Source organism: Elephas maximus, chromosome 2 (genome assembly GCF_024166365.1).
Source record: "Elephas maximus indicus isolate mEleMax1 chromosome 2, mEleMax1 primary haplotype, whole genome shotgun sequence".
NCBI classification, from domain to species: domain Eukaryota; kingdom Metazoa; phylum Chordata; class Mammalia; order Proboscidea; family Elephantidae; genus Elephas; species Elephas maximus.
In genome coordinates, this window is record NC_064820.1 from 49,456,942 (window position 1) to 49,466,365 (window position 9,424).

At 48.2% G+C, this 9,424-nt stretch overlaps 1 protein-coding gene across 1 annotated transcript; it reads right to left on the reverse strand.

Moving 5' to 3' along the window:
- Positions 1-1,358: 1,358 nt before the first annotated feature.
- On the reverse strand, positions 1,359-1,898 carry ANXA2R (annexin A2 receptor). The gene has a single exon (XM_049867576.1). It carries the CDS (start codon positions 1,896-1,898, stop codon positions 1,359-1,361), a length of 540 nt encoding a protein of 179 aa, XP_049723533.1.
- Between the last annotated feature and the right edge of the window lie 7,526 nt (positions 1,899-9,424).

The window sequence follows — 9,424 nt, forward strand, 5'->3', positions numbered from 1 at the left end:
ACCGGCTGGTGCTGCTCCCCAGATACGCGCGTTCGTGGAGGCAGTAGCACTGGGATCCGGCAATCCCTGGGAGGTAGCAAATGACACATACAGCGCCAGCATACCACTAGAAACTATCTCGTCACCACGAAAGTAGCTTTCCTGCCATCGAGAAAACACTGAGTGGGTGTAAATATTTGCTGGCAAAGTAAACCCTGGCTAACGTTACTGAAGTATTACTTGCACGGCGAAAAGGGTGTCTGTCCCAAATCACCCGTCGACGCCTGGGAGAGGTCACAGCCTTGAAAAGTCTATGGAGCTCAGTTCTTCTCTGACGCGCATGGGGTCGCCACGAGTCGGAAGCACTGGATGGCAACCACCACCAACAACGTTACTAACAAAGTTCAAATTGGAACAAAGCTCGGCGTAAACCGCTCTGCTCGAACCTAAGGAAAACCGTCGTCAAGGCGGAACTGTTAACGCTGCCACCCAGAAAGCACTGCGCAACCAGCGACGTTTCAGCTATTCTGGCAACTAATGGGTTACTAGTGAAAGTGCTGCTGCTGCCAAACTGGCTCTTGGTCGAAGCCATCTGACATGGCGCAGGTGGCAGTACACCAGCGAGAAGCGGCGCTATCGTTGAAGCCAGCGGGCCCCCGACTGAAAAACTTCCGGATCCAGGAAAGGAGATGGCTGCCACCCAAGCATATCTGGCTCGACCTGAAACCGTCAGCGTTCCTCTACTAGCTAGAACCGCGACGAACCGCCAGCCCTGTGCATCTGTGGGACCTGCGACTCGCAAAACCTCCCCTGGGCACGTTGTGTTGCTGGCTGCCTGCAAGTGCCTTCAAAGAGGAAATACGCGCAGAAGCCTAGACACATGTGGCTCTGCGACTAGAGCTGCTGAGCCACCGAGGAGATGCCACCGGCTAGGATTCGGCAATACTAGCGATGATGCCGAAGGGAAACCTCCGGTTCGGTGCGCGGATCGGACGGCAAAGACCGACAAAACGCTGACAAGGAGCACCTGAAGGTGCTGGGAAGCAGCTAGAGGCGGCATGAATCCAATAGGATAGTGGTGAAGTCACCAAGAAATGTCCGGTCTGTCTGCGAAACCACCGACGGCTTCGCTGACAACCCACGGCTTGTGGCGTTGTGCTACAGGCGAATACAGTAACAAGGGATGGCTGGCTTGGCGCTGTGCAGGAGAGACCGGCGGCGTCAGAAGAAAGAGAACGCAAAATGGACAACTAAGTCTGAAGGCACATCTTAAAATGTTTTTATTTCGAAAATGGGGCGGTTTGTAATGAGAATCTTGTCAAAGACGGACATCCAAAAAGAGTCCCGCTGCCATCACAGGCGTCCTCAGCGCCAAAAGGCTAGCGGCAGCAGCCCCAGGGTTTGGGGAACACGCGACGAATCCATTCCCAGCAGCCTGCAAAAACCCGGGGGTGTCTCCACCAAGCGGTGGCAGGAGGGCGGCGGCGCTCCGAATGGTCTGGGCTGTCAGGAGTCTGGCTGTCCAGTTGTGTGTCGCCCGCGCAGGGAGGCTGGTCCTGGAGAAATGGCCACAGCCAGCGTCGTCTATCCGGTTCTTCCACAGGGTCCACGTCTCCTGGAGAGGCCTCTGGTGTCTGTGTCCCGGGCCAAAGGTCCTGAGCGAGCAAGGCTGAACTTCCTTCCAGGGTGCTCTGCGCTCTGTCAGAGAGTCCGTTTTGCGAGTAGACCCAGTGCAGTCGCCACGGAGGACTGGAAAGCAGTTCCAGGCTGTCGGGTGAGGGTTCTCCCAGCTTGGGATAGAAAGGGAGCGGCCAGGGCCCAGAATCTTCTGAGCTCCCGAATGGCAGAGCCAGGGCCTCCGGAGAGTCGTCTGCGGAATCCCAAGCCTGCTTCACACAGTCAGGAAAATGCTGCTTCATCACCGCGGTAGCTTCCAGACAGGACACAAGCCTTTGGGGCAGGCAACAGGGAAGTGCTCAGCAGTTCCACCAGCCCGAGTATTTATGCTCCCCGGATTCGTGGGCGGGCCCCACGAAAGAAAAAAAAAATCCGTACGAAAGGAACCGAAAACAAAACTCAGCGAACATATCTACCCCACTGGAAAAAACCGCTAGACAAAATCGGAGAAAACGATCGAAAGCGTACGGAAAACTAAGCCTAGGCAGAAACCGCCAACAGCATTAAAGGCAGCATTTCTACGATTTGATAACTCTGTCACGCTTAAACCGGGACTCCCTACGGTAAGATATTGTGGCACCACGGAAGTGGTATTTGCTATGCCTTATAGGAAATCTCATTCTCTTGTATGCCCGCATTAGTACTGGAGTAAAAAGAATAAGCATATCAAAGAGCTGGATTTGCACTGAGAAATGACAACTTGCGACGAAATCCAAAGCAGCGCCAAATGCGAATATGCCCTCTGGCGTCCTGTCCTTGCAGGGTTTCGCTGTCTGGTTGGTTTTTTGCCTCAGGACTTTTAGATTTAGGGACCTGTGCGATATCTGCTTTGTACCACCTCCTCGTGAGCCGAGCCTCCGTTTTATAAACCTGATGAAAGATGGAAAGGGAATAAAAACTACAACGCATCCAACAGATCAACGCCACTCAAAGCATCACTAAAGGAAATTGAAAAGTAAGCGAGACGTTAAAAAAAAAAAAAAAAACGAAAACCGAGAAAGAAGCTGCAAACACTGTCAAACGTTGCATTCTTATGTTTATTTTGTTTCTAGGAAGGCCAAATCGGTACCGTTAAGCCTCATTCCGGACTGCCTAGGACGAAAATTGTGACACAACGAGGGCGGCATTACTTATGCCTTAAAAAGAAATTGCTGTTCTCCCTAACTTCTACAGGAGTTAAAACGCAGGAAAACCTATCGCTGTCAGTCAGTTGAATCGGACTCACAGCGACACTTGACGACAGAATAAAATGGCTCCATAGAGTTTTCAGGGAGCGGCTGGTGACTTAAACTAGGAACTTTTGATTAGCAGCGGAACTCTTCACCACCGCCAAAAAGCAGGATTTACTATTGATAAAACCAGAACTCCAGATGAGGTGGAAATCGCAGAGCAAGGCAGAATCCAGTTGTGCCAGTTGTGTCAGCCATCATTTCATGGTTTCGAAGTGAAGTTTGAATTTAGTGGTGCGTGTGATTTCTCCATTCTAACGACAGTAAGCTGTGCCTAAGTTTCCTACATCTTGTCCAAGATGTGAAGGGAACGCAGTAATAAAAGGCCACGAACATATCAATAAAACAAAGCCACATCAAAACTCCACTAAAGGAAATTAAAAAAAAAAAAAACATGAGGTTAAAAGACAAAAACCCTCCAATTCCATAAAATGGTGCTTTCTATCGTGTTTGATGTCTCTTCCAAGCCAAATCTGTACCGTGAAACTAAACCCAGACTTTCTAGGACTAAGAAATTGGGGCACCACTAAAGCGGTATTTGCTAAACCTAAAAAAATTGGCATTCGCCTGTATGGGTGGTTAAAAGCGTAGCTGAGGAGCAGGACTTGATACTGATAAAACCGGAACTCGAGAGGACTCAGAAACAGGAAAGGAGGCAGCGGGCTGTATCATGGGCGGTGTGGGAGAGAGTGATTGGGAGTATGTAGCAAGGTGTATGTAAGTTTTTACGTGAGAGACTGAGTTGATTTGTAAACTTTCATGTAAAGCACAATAACAATTATTATTATTATTTTTAAATGCGACAGGCAGCATTCTTTCCATTCTAACGAAAGGTTTTCGTTTTCCTGGGGCATTTTTTTCTTTGCCTTTCTGCCTATTCTTTTCCATGGTCTTTGTTTTCATCTGCTCTCTTAGACCTGTGACTGTTCACATACATTCAGAGCCGAAAATGAAGACTGCTCATCTGACAGAGGAGAAGAGAGATTGTTCAAATAGGGAGATTCTCTGGATGTGGAAAACACGCATAAGGATTCCCACCTGTCAACCTCATTAGTCGCATACATAGCCTCTCCACAATGGCCACACCGACCAGAAGATTCCGCTGTGCACACAGCTCAAGTATGACAGGCTTTTTCTTTCTCTGCATTCTTTCCGTTTATGAATGTTTGAAAAATGTATTTTTGTGTGTGTTTTACCCTCATTTGGCCTATGCTCTTACCTGGGTTTGGAGAGTTTTTTTTTTTTTTTTCAAGGAAATTTACACAAATATCAAAGTATTTCCTTCATTCTTTATGACTTTTTCTTTTCCATAACAAGCAAGAAAGGAAGAAAGCTCAGTCCAGCTTTTCTGCTAAGATGCGAAGTTCTGGTGGAAATCCGGAAGGGAGAGCCATGGAGAAAGGGATTTTGCTTTTCAGTGGTTCCTCCGGATGGGCTCGCCCTCCTTATACAATGGCTGTAACTTTTCTCGTGGGGACGAGACCTCTTTTCCTGTGTTCTCCGGTCCGCAGGAGCAGGAGGCAGATGCAGGAGCCGCAGGTGGCAGGGCCAGATTTGGCTAGCACGGAAAGGCCGGGGAGAGCGGAGGGGAAACCCAGGGTGTGGGTGAGGATCCATCCCCAGATGAGCCTCCCTGTCCTTCCCACACACTCTGCGGTTCTCAGGGTGTGGGAAAGGCTGTTTTCTGCCCTGGGAAGTCGCTCGCAATCTGGGGGACTTCTGCTTTGTCCGGGCTTCTGCCCAAACCACGCTCATGGCATACTCCTTCCCCTTCCGCCTGTCACTGGGGAGCCTGCTGGAACCCTGGGTCCTTCGAGAGCCTGACTTCTCCAGGAGAAAAGAAGGAACCACGAATTTCCTAATTCCCGAGGGGACTGAGGTGGCGCCCCGACAGGGAAGAAGTGCCGGCAGCACTTTGGCGAGTGCCCCGAGCTGGCGGTTCCTCGGTGGCGACGGTCCCGACCGTCGGAGCAGCCGTCCGTTTGGCCGCAGCGCTGTTCACCGCGGAAAGAGGACCTTTGCCTGGGGCGACTCGGCCGGTGGCCGCGCGCCGACGCCTGCTGGGTCCTAGCGCCGCTCGCTCCCGGGACCGCAGCCTCCGGAGCGCAGGCCCCTAGGTGAACCAAGCCGGCGGTTTCGCTTGCACTTTCGCTCAGAGCCAACCCACCCACCCCCACCCTAGGAGGCGGTGGCAGCACAGCTGGTTTCGCAGGGCCGGGTGTTTCTGCTGCACAATATGCTCTCTTTCGGTTTTGGGGGATTTCAGCAACGTTTGGTGCTCCCTGTGGGCTTTTTGTGGTCGGGACTAAGATACGTGCACCTGGCCATCGGTTTCTCGATCTCGGCACCCAGGCCATGGATTGCGCCCAGTCGGATGTGTTTCGGTGGCAGCGCCCCCTCTTCACCAAGCTGGGGGTTTCTCGGTGTGGCAGCTCCGCCCACGTAGCGAAACCGACGGTGTCTCACTGCACCACCGCAACTGGGACCACGCCAGGGGCTTTTCGTAGGAAAAGAGTAGCCTTGTTCCTGCCAATGAGCAGCGGTTTTCTATCAGCACTTTCTTTACTCGCGGGGTCGGAGGTGAAGGGGGCGGGCCACCGTGCTGGTGCCTCGGTGCAGAAAATTTCTCTGTCGCTCAGTGCCATGGCTTTCTGTGTCCATCCCAATTTTCAATTTTCGCCGCGTTTTAACTGACCCCTGCTTGTGATTTTATCTGGCGTAGAATCTGGGGTGTATCAGCGAATGCCATGTTTAGGCATAGCAAGCGCTGCTTTAGCTGTGCCTACAGGTTATTAGTCTTAGCACATTCTGGTATATGAATAAAAAATCCACTTCTGGGAAATAACAGTGTTAAAGAAAAGCAGCCCCCTTGTTTGAACTTCACTTGAACCCTTCGGAGGACATGAGCACTGCTAAGGACAGCTCCGGCAAAGGTCAGCTGAGCAAGGCCACTTCCAGGAGAAGTCAGTTATCTGAAAAAATAACCGAACTGGAAAACACCTAAGCACAAAGGGTTAAGTAATCTTAAACTAAGCTGTAGAGTACAGAACGCAAATTTAACAGACCAGGAGGAAGAGGGGCTCAGTGTTTTGATAGCCTGGTACTCAGCCACCTAAGCAAATGTCAACCAGTTATGCAAATTTCCCTATGGTAAGTCCCCGTTTGTGCGGAAAGTCCCTGAAGCCTCCTTCTTTACAGTATTCAGCTAAATTGAACCACGAGGAGCACCGCTCTTTGGAGTGGAGACTCCCTGTTAAAGAACAATTGCTCTTCAATAAACCTTTCCTGATCATAAAAATTTTAACTGAAACATTTTTTTTTGACCCAGGAGAAAGAAAAAGAAAAACCAAAAAACATATCAATGCTAGGGCAAAATACTACCAGGAAAAGCGGAAAATGAGCAAAATGTAAAAAAAAAAAAAAAAAAGAACACTGGCCCTACAAATAAACTGCAAAGACGGCTAAATGGTGCATCCCTACATGGTAGATATCTCTGCCAAGCCCAAGTCTATATGGTTAAGTACAAACCCAGACTCTTTAGGACTAAGAAATTGGGGCACCTCTAAAGTGGTATCTGGAATACCTTAAAAATAAATTGGCTTTCCACAGCATACACTTGAAACCCCCCATCAACACCCCTCTCCTTTTTTCTTTGTCTTGCTAACCAGGAGCTTGTTTTGAGCAACATTTTTCAGGAAGTCAGAGCAGGTAGTGGCTCCATCCACTAAACTGGCCCAAGCTACACCTTGAAGCATGCCCAGGTAGAAGAGATCATGTCCTTTAATCGACCCCCGACCCTATTGTCACCGGAAAGAACGCTGTTTCCTAGCTCATGATTTCACCGGATTCCGTTTTATAAGCGAGCGGTCCCACTACAGGCACATCCGAGGGAGGATGATTTAATATGGAACCTCCAAGTTGGAGCATGGGAGGGCTAAGGGCGGAGAGTTCCGAGTACCGAATCCAACCCCCAAGGCCATTGGAAGCAAAAAGCTCCCCAGCCCCCTCAGATGGTGAGCACGTGGCCTTATGGTTGCTGACCCCCTTAGCTCCTTGTATGCGGAGACAATCAACTTGCCACTTTCTCTTTCCTTTGCAATGAGTGTCAGTCTTATTTCAGTTGGCTAATGAGACAGGACAAGAACTCCAGTGGCGTTCGGTTACACCTCCCTTTCCAGGAGGACTTAAAACACATAAACATAGCTAAAAAGCTGGACTTGCTATTGATAACCTTGAACTGGCGACGACGCGGAAATCGAACGCAATGCAGAATACTGAAGTGTTAGTTGGCTGTGCGGTCATATCGCTGTTTTGCCATTCCCCCCTGTGGTTGATTTCTTCACCATAGAAAATTTGGATGTGGCGGTGCGTGATGCGATTTCTGCCTTATACCAAATCCCTGTGAGCCGTGCCTTCGTGTTCTAAACCTGGTACAAGGTGTAAGGGAACCAAAGATAAAACGCGATAAACACCACCTCCACGTTAAGGCACCAGTGAACAAAAACAAACAAAAATAGGCAAAACGTAAAAAAAAAGAATTACAAAGAAACTGAAAACAACCTTAAAAGGTGCATTTCTACTTTTTTTTCTCTCTCTCTCCCAAGTCAACGTCGGTAGTTTCCAGCCTAAACTCAGGCTCCCTGAGACTCAGAAATTGGAGCACTACTAAAGTGCTATTTCCTACCCCTAAAAAACAAAAACAAAATGACGTTCACCTATAGACTCCGAATTTTATGTGTTGTTAAAAGCATAAGCCTAGCTAAAAAGCAGGACTTGCTATTGATAAAGCCGGAAGTCACGACGACGGAGAATTCTCACACAAGGCAGAATCCAAAGGTACCAGTTGCCTGCGCGATCCTTCAACAGGTTCGCCATTTCGCGGTGTGGTTGGTTTCTTCGCCCTAGAATGTTTGAACGTAGCGCTGCGTACCATTTCTACCGTATATCAAGTCCCTTTGAGCCTTGCTAGCGTTTTCTAAACCTTATAAAACATGTGCAGGAACCGAAAATAATATAAGCAACGAATTTATCAACTCCACGGTAAAACACCGCTAAAGAATCTCGAAAAATAAACAAAATGTAAAAAAAGAAAAGAAAAAGAAAAAACCTAACTCTACAAGGAAAGGGCAGTTAAATGGTGCATTCCTTTGTTTTTCTTATCTCTACGAAGTCTAAGTCGGTAAGGTTAAGCCGGACTGCCTAGGACTAAGTAACTGAGGCCGCACGAAAGTAATATTTACTACACTTGAAAAGAAACAAAAAAATTGTTCCTTGGTATGCTTCTATGGCGAGCTTATTAAAACGCACAAACTAAAAAAAAAAAAAAAAAAGAGCGCTGCCCTAGAGCCCGTTTCAACTCACATCAACCCTATAGGGCAGAGTAGAACTGCCCCCAGAGGGTTACCAAGGAGCACCTGGCGAACTGCAAATGAGAACCTTTTGCTTAGCAGCTGAACTCAACCACTAAGACACCAGGGTTTCCCTTAAAACGCACAAGCATAGTTAAAAAGGTGAACTTGCTATTGATAAACCGGAAATCATGGCAGACGTAGAAATCGCACCCTACACAGGATCCTTGAGTATGCCTTAGTTTCGCCATGTGGTTATCTCTTAGCCTCAGCAAGTTTGTATTTAGCGGTGCATGAAGATTTCGGCGTCCTAGCGAGTTTCGCTTTACTAATAGCAAGTCCTACTTTTTAGCTATGCTTATGCATTTCACTCCTCATAGAAGTCAGAGCATAGCAGGGAACGCCAATTTTTCTTTAAGATGCAGAATATACCACTTTAGCGGCACCACAGTGTTTCAGTCCTGGGAGTCTGGGCTTAGGCTTAAGACCATCAACTTAGCTTTGGCAGACATGACAAAAACATAGTAATGCACCCATTAAGGGGGGTTGCAGTTTCTTCCTGGGGTTCATGTTGTCGTTTATGTTGTTTTTCCGTGTTGCTTATTTTTCGATTTTCTTTGTGGTGTTTTTCCGTGGCGTTGATATGTTCCTGCGTTTTATTCTCCGTTCCCCTTACATCTTGCACAAGCTTTTGAAAACGCAGTTAGGGCTCTCAGGGACTTGGTATAAGGCAGAAGAAACACGCACCGCTCAAATCAAACTTCACTGCCAAACCGCCAAATGACAGGCACACACAACTAGTACATCCGCATTCTGCCTTGCAGGCGACCTCTCCGCATTTACCTCTCAGTAGCAGTCCGGGTATACCAGGAAACACCCATTTCTTTTGTTTTTAAGATTAGTAAATATCACTTCAGCAGTGCCACAATTTCTTATCCTAGGAAGTCCTGGTTTAGGTGTGACAGAGATATTGTGGGAATGCTGTCTTTAATGGTGTTTGCGGTTTATTTGTAGGGGTAGTTTTCTGTAGGGTTTTGATAATGTTTTCCGATGCCTTTTAGTGGGGGTTTGTGCAGCATTTGGGTCGTTTTATTCCAATTTCCACCAGTTGGGTTTTGTGCAGGGTTTTAATCATGTTTTCCGAATTCCTTTAGTGGGGTTTTGTGCACGACTTGGATCCTTTTTTCCGTT